Below are 13,862 nucleotides of genomic sequence, written 5' to 3'. Positions count from 1 at the left end.
AGACAACCCAAAGTATTGATCTAGGCCCATTTTGGTATATTTAATGCCACCATTTCCCCGCCAAATGCGATCAAATAAAAAAAAATTGTTCACTTTTTCACAAACTTTAGGTTTCTCACAGAAATTATTTACAAACAACTTATGCAATTATGGCATAAATGGTTGTAAATGCTTCTCTGGGATCCCCTTTGTTCAGAAATAGCAGACTTATATGGCTTTGGCGTTGCTTTTTGGTAATTAGAAGGCTGCAAAATGCCACTGTGCACCACACGTGTTTTATGCCCAGCAGTGAAGGGGTTAATTAGGGAGCATGTAGGCAGCATGTAGAGTTAATTTTAGCTTAAGTGTAGTGTAGTAGACAACCCAAAGTATTGATCTAGGCCCATTTTGGTATATTTCATGCCACCATTTCACCGCCAAATGCGATAAAATTTAAAAAAAACTTAAATTTTTTCGCAATTTTAGGTTTCTCACTGAAATTATTTACAAACAGCTGTGCAATTATGACACAAATGGTTGTAAATGCTTCTCTGGGATCCCCTTTTTTTTCAGAAATAGCAGACATATATGACTTTGACGTTGCTTTCTGGTAATTAGAAGGCCGCTAAATGCTGCTGCGCATCACAAGTGTATTATGGCTAGCAGTGAAGGGGTTAATTAGGTAGTTTGTAGGGAGCTTGCAGGGTTAATTTTAGCTTTGGTGTAGAGATCAGCCTCCCACCTGACACATCAGACCCCCTGATCCCTCCCAAACAGCTCCCTTCCCTCCCCCACCCCACAATTGTCCCCGCCATCTTAAGTACTGGCAGAAAGTCTGCCAGTACTAAAATAAAAGGTTTTTAAAAAAAATGTTATTTTTTTTTAGCATATTTACATATGCTGTGGTGTAGCATCTCCCCTTAGCCCCCAACCTCCCTGATCCCCCCAAAAACAGCTCTCTAACCCTCCCCATCTGCCTTATTGGTGGCCATCTTGGGTACTGGCAGCTGTCTGCTATTATTTCACAGTCAAAAAAGTGTTGTTTTTTTAAATGTACACTACTGTTACACCAGATATGAGTGGTGGCACTGGGCAAGTAGGCACAGTATACGCTGTGAGCCTGACACACACGCTGGCAGGCAGGCAACTGCAATTAGATTACACAGGAAAAAAAAAAAAAGCAGACTGATGTTCTAGCCCTAAAAAGGGCTTTTTGGGGTGCTGTCCTTACAGCAGAGATCAGATGAGTCCTTCAGGACTGTAGTGGACACTGAATACACTAGCCTAGCTATCGATTTCCCTATTAAATCAGCAGCAGCTACACTGTCCCTCCTCTCACTAAGTGCAGCTTCCGAATTAATCTAAAATGGATGCTGTCCAGGAGGTGGGAGGGTCTGGGAGGGAGGGTCTGCTGCTGATTGGCTGGAATGTGTCTTCTGACTGTGAGGTACAGGGTCAAAGTTTACTCAATGATGAGAAATAGGGGGCAAACCGAACATCGCATATGTTCGCCATTCGCGGGCGAACGCGAACATACTATGTTCGCCGGGAACTATTCGCCGGCGAACTATTCGCAACATCACTAAACCCCACCCCTAAATTCTAATAGCATGTTAAGATAATCACACCTAAAATAAAAGTACTGTCATTAATTACTTCTGTTAAAAGAAACACAATTCAGCAGTATTACTGAATACTAATCAAATACATGTTCTCAGAAATCTTAAGTCAACTAGTGATATATTTATAAATCCAGTAAATAACACTATTGAAAGAAATCTCTATTCCCTCCCCTCATCCTTACATTTCTCCTCTTCAATTGACTAGCCTAATACCCCAGTCTCATAGAAACAAGCTCGAAAGGGCAAAATATTATGTTATGTTGTCTGATGCTTCTTAACCTTCTGAGAAGTTTCTCCAACATTTAACAGTCCCCATGGATACTTTATTTCACAACATAAGTCATGCAAAAAAAAGACTTTAAAAAAAGTATATGGGTTGTCAGTAAAAATACAATAATATTTGTGTAATATTGAGCCACTTAACATGGGAATGTAGCATGGTTTAAATACTACTGAATCTTTTCTTGGGCTACCAATTTCTGCCCTAACCAAGCGTTTACCCATATTTTTTCTGCAGCGATATGGCTCAAAGGCTAGTTCTTGAACGTCACTGATATAGGGGTATGAGGGATTCATGTAACATAAACCAATTACATCTAACAATAGAAAAAACTTTCTGACTAATATCTGAATAAACTGCTTCTGATTAAAAGATTTTACCATAGAAAACTGAAATAATGTGACTGCTTCTAACTCAGTAATATAATAACATCTATCCACTAATGGATTCTGAATTTAAACACAACCCTTATCCAAAACAATATACTTAAAGGGACATGAAACCAAAAGTTATTTTTTTTTAATTTTAAAACATTCCAATTGACTTAATTATTTTGGTATCCTTTGTTGATAAGCATGTTGGTTGGCTCACAAACAAGAATGGTTTAAAAACAAAAAAAATTCTAAACACTGCTGTCATCTACTACTCAAAGGCATTCTTGCAACACTGCTACCATATAGTATTCCAGACACATACATACTGCCTACCTAGATATTCTCTTCAACAAAGAATACCATGAGAATGAAGTAAAATTGATAATTGAAGTAAAATGGACACGTTTTTAAAATTGTTTGCTTTGTCTGACTCATGAAAGAAACATTTTGGGTTTCAGGTCCCTTTAACTCTTAAAATTTGAGACTTTGGAACATTTCTTTACAACATTTGGAGGATGAACATTCTTCATTGATAATAAAGTATTTCTTTAAAGTGCTTTTATACTTTATAAGAATAAAAACTAATTTGTATTCTAACTTTGGCTGCACCTCAAGGTCATGATACGACAGCCAGTGGGCTTTCTTGGATTCTGTATAATTTGGCTCGCCATCCAGAATACCAAGAGAAATGCAGAGAGGAGATCAGAGAGTTACTGAGTGGGAAAGAAAACAAACACCTGGACTGGTAAGCAATTTTACCTGTGCACTATAACTATTTGAAGAGTTTTTTTTTCCTCAGATGACTCTAGGAGAGCTGTATGTTATCTAACTTGTGATTAGAATGATACACTGATGGGATATCTTAAAGGGACAGTAAAGTCAAAATTAAACTTTCATGCTTCATATAGAGCATGCAATTTTAACAACTTCTAGTCATCTATGCTTTATTTGCTTTAGTTCTCTTGGTATCCATTGTTGAAGAGAATACCTAGGTAGGCTCAGGAGCAGCAATGCACTTCTGTTAGCTAAGTTGTATATGGTGGCTGCACATATATGCCTCTTGTTATTGGCTTATCCAATGTGTACAGTTAGTTCCCAGTAGTACATTGTTGATCGTTCAACAAAGTATATCAAATGAATGAAGAAAATTTAAAAAGTGAATAAATTGGAAAGTTATTTAAAGTAACATGCCATATTTGTATCATTGTATTCATGTCCCTTTAAATCTGTACTGCAATCATCCTGAAAAAAAAGGAAAAATATTAAATAAAATTGTATTTTGCTTGGGGCAATCCCTTGAGTGTCTGTTTCCAATTATCTAAATACCACAGGGGTATAATTGCCTGAGGATGTAAAACAAGGCTTTATAGTAATGTCAATAAATGGTTTAAAGCAATGCATTATGGGTTGCAGACATGCTTTCATCCTGTTGAGAGCTCATTCAGTAGTAATTCATGGGATTGTTGATTGCTCCTGTCCTTTATAGCCTGAATGTGCATCTTTAGGACTAGTTAGTTTATAAACCAATCAGAAGAGTGAGTGTCTCATCTTAATAGTTAGCCCATAAACAGTGCTGACTGGTTAAACTGAACTATTTAGGAGTTTTAAATATAAAGGTCACAATAACAAATCAATAGCAAAAACTCCAGGCGTGTTCTGACTCTTCGCATTTGGGGGGTTGCGCAGCTATAACAAGTTGAGAAATAATTTATTTTGCGTGCGCGTTAAGCCGTGTAATGCAAACTGCGAAATCGCGTGCGTGTTCACGTATTCCCCATAGAAGTCAATGGAGAAGACCAATAGAAAAAAAGACACAAAAACCCTAATCTGTTGCGCAAAGCCCATGACGTATTCTCCTCGAAAAGCGTACTTGAAAATGCGAATATTTCATATTGCAAAAATGTTTTTGCAATGGAATATGTTCTATTTAATTCTAAATAAATATTACTCTATATATGTGATGGTTTTTGGACAGATATATCTATTTATAGCGAGATATGTATATGAATATGTATATGTCTAGATATCTCGAGATCTATATGCGAATATCTCTTTCAAAATACATCTGAGATATTATCTCTATACATATAAATGCATGTTTCTCTATGTATGTGTATGTATGTCAATGTAAAATCCCTGCGTCTGCATTTTTTTTTTAACACCCGAGATCTCGTATCTTTGAGCCGTTATAAATTTTATGTGCAATATTTTTTTAAATATTTTTTTATTAGACATTGTTAATATAAGTGTAACTGTACTTTGTAATGTATTTTTGAAGTGTTTTGTAAATCTTTTTTGTTGCGCAAAGCTGTTAACTACAGCTCTTCGAGCGCGGAAAGGATTGTTGCGTAAAAGGTGAATGCATGCGTGCAATTGCCTTTTTTCAAGACTTGTAATACCTGTGCAATGGAATTTGATTGAGAAAAGACTACAGCATGCTGAAAATGATTAGGAACCCGTGAACAATTTAGAAATTGGTGAAAAACTTGTAGAAGTGCCCAGTTGTTGTGGGTGGAGTTAAGGAATGGTGAGTATTTTTTTTTTTTTTTTTTTTAAATCAAAGTTTTTTATTGAGGAGTACCAAATATACAAAGGTAGCATACAATGAACATTGTACAAAGAATTGAGATTAAAACATTTCACCTCTATACCTTTATCAAGCCATTAGCCTTTGGCATAATATGATGTAATCACATTCTGGTATTACCTCTTTTTCATTTTGTTTCTTATGTTATGTCACATAAAGAAAAACAATAATACAAACAAAAAACAAAAAACATTCACAGTTTAAATATCCATAACTACTTGTACATCCTATAGTATGGTAAACTAAGTATAACATAAAGATGTGTTCATTATCTGATTATTTACATGATGTAAACAAAAAGGCACCCCAGGATAATCACATTTAGCATACACAATAAGCCAGTGGGATAGAGCCAACTTAATGTGGGGGAAAAAAAAAAGGGGGGGGGGAAGGGCAGATATGTGGAGAGAGCGAAGGAAGGGGAGGGGATGCAGAGGGAAGCATAGAGGGAAGAGTGTGGAGGTGGCCCAGTTTAAGTAGTGTAGATATAGTGCATGAATCTACTCTTGACAACTCACACCCTCTCTGGTCTATTCCCCATAGAATTCTACCCAACCCTCCCACACCTTGGCATGTAGATCAGCCTTACCCATTACGTTATAAGCATACTTTTCCATTTGTTTCATGTATGTGATTTGTTCAACCACATTCTGGATGGAGGGAGGTAAAACTTGCTTCCATTTTCTAGCAATTATTAATTTGGCTGCTGTAAGGAAGTAAATCAGGAAGATCTTTTTCGGCAAAGGCATTCTAGGGAGACCCAGGTGCAACAGGCCAAGTGCAGGAGTAGACGGCAGATTGTAATGTAAATCTCCTAGTAATTTCAGGCACGATCGCCAGAAAAGCCTAATCTGAGGGCACTCCCACCACACATGCATCCAAGTGCCTATCTGACCGCAATTCCCCCAACACAACGGGGAGGAGGAAGAGTACATCTGGTGTAAGCGCTTAGGCACTAAGTGCCATCTGTAGACTATTTTATAGTGGGTTTCCCAGAGTGTTGAGCAATGTAGATATCTCCTAGCAAACAGCATTTCTCTATGCCAATCTCCCACACCAATGAACATCCGGAGATCTACTTCCCACGCTAGATGTGATACTGTTTTCGTTATTGCCTGTTCTCCAATTAATAGGGAATAAAAGAAAGACATCATACCCTTAGGTTTATGATCTGATGACCAACACGACTCCCATCTAGTCCTGTTCCGCCACTCACTGTTTTGCAGTCCCCAACTTCTAAGAAAGCTAAGTAATCTAAATGCTTCAAAGTAGAATCTTTTAGGGATATTGTGTTTTGTCATAAAGGAGTTAAGGGAGAAATGATCTATTCCCTCCCGAATATCCTCGACTAGTACGTCCCTTCTGTCCAACCATATATTCATATGGACTTCCTGAAGGCACCACGCAACGCTTACTACGGGATGAATGGGGGACGGGTGTGGAGCTATATGAGATCTATGTCTGTTTTTATCCCAAAACTGAAGGGCATCTATTATAATTGGTTGAGTTATTCCAAGTTTGTCTCGATAGTGAGCTGGAATCCATATCAAGTCTGAAAGCTTCATGTGTAATGGTAAGGTGTCCCTCTCCACCTCTTGCCATCTAAGGTTGGAGTCAACAATACTCCATCCCATAATGTGGGATAACCTAGCTGCATCGTGGTACAAAAGGATACTTGGTACCGACAAGCCTCCTTGTTTGACATTTCTTTGTAGCACGTAACCTGAGATCGTAGATCCCCTCCAGATATAGGCCGAAATCATACTTTGTAATCGGTTTATTATCGATCTGGGAATTTGAATAGGAATGCATCGGAATAGGTATGTAAAATTTGGGAGGAACAACATTTTGACCGAAGCTATCCTACCAGACCATGACATTTCAGAATACTCCCATGATTCAAGGGTCTTTTTGAACTCTTGCATTCGGTTGGCAAAATTTCTTTCTATCATTGTGGACAAATTGGGGCTCAGATAGACCCCCAGATGTTTTATGCTATCTTCCATCCATTTAAAGTTGTATCTTCTCTTAATGTCAGACACTACTGGGCCTGGAATTCCAATCGACAAAGCCTCGGTTTTAGACAGGTTCAATTTATAGAAGCTCAGTTCGCCAAACTGTTTGATGACATCCATGAGAGCAGGCAGGGAAGTCTTAGGAGACGTCAGCATAAGAGTGACATCATCCGCGAAGAGTTCGATTTTATGCGTAAAAACCCTCAATTTTATCATTTCTTCTTATGGCTTGAGCTAGGGGTTCTATCGCAAGCGCAAATAATAAGGGTGACAAGGGGCACCCCTTTCTTGTTCCATTTGACACCTGAAATTTTTCAGACTGAAACCCCACACCTCTCACCACCGCCATGGGGCAGGAATATAAAGTTCTCACTGCTTTAATAAACTGCGCCAGAATACCAAAGCTTCCCAGTGTCTCCCATAGATAATCCCACCTCACCCTGTCAAACGCCTTTTCCGCGTCTAAAGACAGGGCGAGGAGGGGAATCTGTCTATTTTTAGCCTCTGACATAACATGGACCAACCTTCTGGTGTTATCCGGTCCCTCGCGACCCGGTATGAAACACACCTGGTCACCGTGTATCAAAGTTGGCACAACTTTAGTCAAGCGATTGGCTAAGATCTTGGAATATAGCTTAGTGTCGACATTTATTAATGAGATGGGTCTATAGCTCCCACACTCTGAAGGGTCTTTGTCCGGTTTTAACAGGGTAACTATATTAGCTTCCAAAAATTCTGGGGATACCGTCCCTAGTGTCATCATCTCGTTGAAAAATCTGTGCAAGATAGGCGTTATTAGATGTTTGAAGGTTTTATAGAATTTCCCCGTGTACCCATCAGGCCCAGGGGCCTTCCCTATCTTAATTTGTTTGATCGCTAATTTAATCTCTTCAATAGATATTTGAGCCTTTAGAAGTTTTGCATCTTCATCAGATAGAGTGGGAAGCTCTAGATTCCCCAGAAAGGAGCCTATTGTCTCTGTCAATGAGATTGAACAATCTTGTGGTACTTGGATATTGTATAGTGAACTATAAAATTTACAAAAGGCTAGTCCAATTTCTTTCGGGGAGGAAACCCTAGAGTCTCCTCTGTTGATAACCACTATACGTTTTTGGGCGGTTCGATTGCGTAATTTTTCGGCTAGTGACGAAGTTGGTTTATTGTTACAGTAATAGAATCTCTGTCTGAATTTATCTAGAGTCCTCTGGACTCTCAGGAGTTCTAAGCATCTAATCTGTTTTTTTAGCGTTTGGATCTGATTAATGATCTCGGCAGAGTAGGTACTAGAGACTTTAAGTTGACAGTTTCTAAGTTTACACGTTAGCTCTGCCAATGTGCCACCACTCTCCCTTTTTGCCTTAGCTGCCAGTTTGATATATAGGCCTCTCATGTAGGCTTTGAGAGTAGACCATAGAATCTGGGTGCTCGTATGGCCATCATCATTCAGTTTCAAACAGTCTGTAATGGCCTCGTCGCTATTTTGTATATCAACTGGTGATTGGATTAGCCAGTCTGCCAATCTCCATGTATATCCCTCATTTGGGATAATTGGTCCCAACTCTAGCATTACAGAGTGGTGATCAGACCAAGAAATCGGGAGAACCTTGGATCCGACAATTTTATCCAAAAGTTTGGCCGAGATAAAAAAGGTGTCTATCCGAGAGAATGACCCATGAGGGTTTGAATAAAAGGTATAGTCGCGCATTGAAGTATTAAACGCCCTCCAGGCATTATATAATTGAAACTGAATCATCACCTTTCGAAATGCATTTGCCTTGGACTGCAAGGTTCTATCTTTTTTAAGTGTAGGAGGTACTAATTTGTCAATGTCAGGATCCCACGTGAGGTTAAAATCTCCACCCACACATAATTCTCCCTGTCTGATAGCTGTGACACGGCTGAGTGTTTTTTTGAGAAATTGTGTCTGTTTAACGTTGGGGACATAAATATTAACCAAGGTAATAAGAATATCGTTTACCTTGCATACGAGGAAAATATATCGCGCCTGAGGATCTAACTCGCTATATATTTCTTCAAAGCTTACTGAGTCCCTGATCAAAATCGCTACACCTCTGGATTTAATGTGGTGGGAGGCTCTGTAGACATGTGAATAGTTATGAAATTTAAAGGCCTCACCCGCTTGGTGTCGCCAATGGGTCTCCTGGATGAAAGCTATATCGATTTTATTCCTTCTGAGCTGGTTAAGTAGGAGACTTCTTTTAGTCGGGGAGTTTAGGCCCTGGGTGTTATGAGTAAGAAACTTTAATCCTGACATCATTATTAGCAATGGAGTCTATGTGTAGAGGAATAGTCCTGGGTAAAAAGGCGAGGTATTGGGGAGGGGAGGGAGAGAGGGAAGAGAGAAAAAAAAAAAAAATTAAAAGAAAGACCAATGTGTTGAAGAGGGCTTCTATCCACTAGTATCCGTTTACCTTAGTGCTTATCTTAGTAGACAATCTTTGGGTTCCATGTAAATAAAAGGGGGATATATAAAGAAAAACTGATAACAATATATTAGTAATTGCGGATAAACACCGCTACTTTGTTCACTTACAGCAAGGCTGAACAATAACTAAGAAGTTTTACTTTGTATAAGCTTTCTAGTTCGTAACTTTAAACTACTTCTTAGCTCATTAGTAGAAAGATATATTGTGGAAGAAAAATAGGAAAGAGGAGAGATAAAGAGAGAGAAAGGAGAATGGGAAAAGAATATGGGGAGATCTAAAGTACAGGGTCTAGGGGTGGAGAGCGCTGTTAATAGAAACCAAAGCGTCTAGTCCCAATTATACTCTCTGTAGCAAATCTGTGTGAAACACCTTATTCCACAGTACTAGGAGATGGATAAAGTACGGGAAGAGAAAGATGAGGAGGAGAAGAGAAATTAGGGGGGCTAAGGAAGAGAAGGTAGAGAAAGGGAAAAGAAGAAAGAAGGGAGAGCAGAGAGAACACGAGTGAAAGAAAAAAAGAAAAAGAGGGGGGGAGGCGGAGACCGCTTATGAACTTTGTTGTGGCGAGCCCGACTGCCCTTTTCAGACAGATAGTCACCCTAAAAATACGGTCGTGGTTAAGCCAAATTTGTTTATACACACAAGGACCCTAATTTGTGAGGTCTAGTGGGATCTCTCTAATATATAGGTCCGTAATTTGGGTTTTAATGAAAGATAATGAAAGATAAGGCAAAATATATATAGAAGGGGGAGGAATTGCGTGGAAGTAAACTCTGCAACTGAACTAGCTAAATAAAATAATATTGGTGGAATACAATTCGACAAGTATATTATACTCTCATGTGTTTAGGTGTGCACTTACATTATCAACGTAACAAGCAACATAAACATATAACCATTATTAATAACATACATACTAAGGTCCAATGACGCTGCTAATTAAACCAGCCTGCAATTTTAACCTGGACAAGTCCTCTTCTTATTTTTAAATAGCAAAGAAAAAAAAACCTGTAAAGGAAGGAGAGAGAACAACAAAGCATCACTCAATAAACATAAGTATAAATGGTTAGACCACCTCATAACTTATAAGTCCATGGTGAAGCTGGAATAAGAAAATCACAATGAACCTATAGTACATATGTCTCACACCCTCAAAAAAAATAAAGGGGGGCCAAACGTGGCCTGAACACACACTGCTCAGTCTCTGTGAGGAAAACTGACTTGTCTTCTACTTTGTAGTGCAAAACATCACCACCTATTAGCAACACTCTGTATCCGTGTCTAAATCTCAACACTCATGTGTAAGCAATTTCAATATGATTTGTTGTATAGATCAGAGGTGAGTTCAATCCCCTGAAATAGTAGCTGAAACTTTATCCTGTTGCTTGTTTGGCCTTTTTGACAAGGGTTGCCATTCGGCAGCAGACGGCCTTAAGTCCCTTTGGAGAGTTGGGGCGGGACCTGATCCTTCAGCTTGTTGCCCCAGTCCTAGAGTTGCCAAAAGGCTAGTGCCCTGTTCTAGTGAAGAGATAGCATAGTTCTTATTTTCATGTTGGAAGAAAAGTTTAACTGGGAAAACCCATCTATATTTAATCCCAGCTCTCCTCAATTTAAGGGTGATAGGTGCAAATGATCTTCTTTTTGCTAAGGTGAAAGAAGAGAGGTCGGGGAACAGCTGAATCCCCGGGTATTTTTCTGCAAAAGGTTTATTAGAGAATGAAGCCCTCATCAATCTTTCTTTAAAGGTGAAATAGTGGAGACGTACTATGACATCTCTAGGCAATTCTGAAGCCATTGTTCTCTGCTTGATCGCTCTATGAGCTCTGTCGATTAAAGCGTCTGTGCTCTGGAACGAGCCCAAGAGGTCCTTAAAGAGATTCAATAGATATTCAGGTAGCTCAGTGGGTCCGACATCTTCCTTGATACCTCTTACTCTGATATTGTTCTGTCTGGACCTGTCTTCATTGTCAGCTATCTTAGTTTCTAGATCACTGATAATCTCTGCCAAAGATTGGGCATATGCTAGCACATTAGCCTGGTCCACTGCCATATCTTCCTGTTTCCTCTCCAGAGCTTCTGACCTTTCGTTCTGAATGTTTAAGTCTCTTCTTAAATCCACAGAGTTCCTAATTTCACTTCTGAGGGAGGAATAGTGGGTGTCGATTTTAGATGACAGTGCATTAATTTAGTCCAAAACTTTGGAGTCAGAGTGAGATGGTTTTCCTTTAGAGAGGTTGTCTGCTTCATGCATCTCTTTATAAGAGGCACGAGAGTCTCTGGATTCTTCATCGGAACCCTCTCTGTCAGATAGAATTCTGTTATTGAAATGGTCCGCGACCGTGCGTTTAGGGCCTTCTCCTAATCTTTGCTGGTGTTTTTTCTTATTGGAGTGAGCCATTTTGGGCTAGTAGTCGAAAAACTTCCTGTGAAGAAGATTATAATACAGTAGAAAAGAACAGTTTGCTCAGCACCCTTCTTTATATCTAGTGTTGCTGTAGTTGCTTAGAGATTCCACATCTCCCCCCACTTAGGAGTTTAGTGTGAGGACATGATTTGGGCTGTGTGTTGTATCAATTCTGATAAAATATCTTTTAGAGGTGTGGGGATATCACCTCCCCATGTGCCAGTGATACTTCTTCAATACAAAGTTGACATAAGGCGCTACACCTCGGGGACCATGTCCTCACTGGACCAAGACGGGAAAGTGAGAGTGGGTATGACCTGCTGCGACGTTACACAGCAGGAAAGGGGAGAGGTGAGCGCCCCACTTGATTGGATTATAGTTGAGAAGCAGGGTCAATATAGCAGTACAGGCTTTACAGATCCTCAGATTAAAAGGAGGCTCCTGTGTGACCAGGCTAAACCACACTGTATTAGTGAAACAGGGGGGGGGGGAAGAGCTCAGGAGAAGAGCAATATAGACACCTGAGTAATTGCCTTTGAAAAGGTGTTTTAGATATGAAGGGATTTACTAAAGTCTCATATGTTAACAGTCTCAGCTAGAACTTGTATAGGCTTTACTCAGCCCCACTCCCCCTGTATTTAAATTGTTTGCTGCACCTTCTTCCCAGTGTGTTAATAAAATACTTTATTCGACTTGACAACTGAAATGGTGTATTATATAAGTTCTGTGGTTGGGGCTCCAAACCACTGTCTCAATCCTGGTAAAGCAGAAACACTGAATGATATATGGCCCTTTAAAGTCTTGATGTAACTGTTTTGCGCCTTTAAAATAGCAGGAAAGTGACTTGCTGTAATATACAAAACATGCATCAGAGGTACGGCCCCAGTATATATAAAATGGGCATTAGTAGGAACTTTGTTATTATAAGAGCATCAGCCCTAGATAACAGTACATGGGTGAGATAAGATCCGAAGGGTTTTTGAATGAGACTATTGTGGCAAATTCCCCTAGAGAGAGAGACAAGTTATCTGCGCAACAGGGCACCTAAAATGGCGGAGTTTTGCGCCAAAAGTAAGCAGTGTGTTTAAATGCCTCTCTGCTTATTTACAGTTAATATGTTGGTATCTCTGCTTGTATGATACGATCCGTTGTAGCCCCAGCCTTTAAATATTATAAATAGGTCATATGCCGTGCTCCGGTGTTGCCTCCTGCATGTTATGTGGCCAAAGTCTAAAACCAGCTCTTTGTGTGCTGTTTACTAAATATAGCCCTTAAATGTTTAAGACTCCTTGCCCACCGGAGCTTCTATTGTATGGGCTTACCTGGAGAGAAGATCCCCTCCACTTCACCGACACTTGCCGCTGTGCTCTGAAGCTGATCTCAACAAGCCGGGACCTCCCGGAACAGAGCCCGATTGAATGGCTCGCAGGTCAGACAGGTCCAGGGCAGGTAATCCCCGGAGCGGGTCCCCGACCCTCCGGGTATGTAGCAGACACTTGTGTTATAGGGCTGTGTCTCCGATATGTCCGGGTGGTATCTCTATGGAGTTGCGGCGGGTTCAGAGGAAGTTTCGTTTCCGATCTCCAGCTCGATCTACAAATTGGGCTCTCAAACCCCACAGTGTCTCTCCCACTAGTTAGTAGCCAGAGTCCAGTTAATATCACTTTAGTTTAGGACTTTTAATGCTTTCCAACAGACCGGTAGCTTAGAGCTCTTCCACTACACATCCTCTTCATTCGGCGGTTAGCTCCGCCCCCATGGTGAGTATTTTTATTTGTATTTAATTGAGGTCCAAGTCGAGGCATACAACAATACATGTCAATACAAGAAAAATATAAAGAAAATTTGTCTTGATGCATACAGTTTGAAAAAGAAAATATACATTCCAGATTAATGTGACATATTTCAAGGATATTAATATACATATTTCTTGCCAGTTGAACTATATACTCTCTACATGATATCTGAGGCCACTTTTGGACCTCCTAGTAATATTAGAAATGTAAACTACAGAGGGTAATTTTGAAAAGGAGGAGACCACTCTTGGGGGCCTATCTATCAAGCTCCAAAAGAAGCTTGACGGCCCGTGTTTCTGGCGAGTCTTCAGACTCGCAAGAAACAGCAGTTATGAAGCAGCGGTCACAAAGACCGCTG

At 39.8% G+C, this 13,862-nt stretch overlaps 1 protein-coding gene across 1 annotated transcript in view; it reads left to right on the top strand.

The window, feature by feature from the left end:
- LOC128653724 (ultra-long-chain fatty acid omega-hydroxylase-like) overlaps positions 1 to 13,862 on the top strand; it is a 157,654-nt gene that overhangs the window by 115,727 nt on the left and 28,065 nt on the right. The window contains 1 exon segment of the mRNA XM_053707183.1: positions 2,871 to 3,000. Coding sequence (XP_053563158.1) covers positions 2,871 to 3,000 — 130 coding nt within the window.

The sequence above is a fragment of the Bombina bombina genome, chromosome 3, assembly GCF_027579735.1.
Source record: "Bombina bombina isolate aBomBom1 chromosome 3, aBomBom1.pri, whole genome shotgun sequence".
NCBI lineage: Eukaryota > Metazoa > Chordata > Amphibia > Anura > Bombinatoridae > Bombina > Bombina bombina.
The sequence above is the reverse complement of the archived record's forward strand: the minus strand, read 5'-3'. Positions and strand labels throughout refer to the sequence as shown.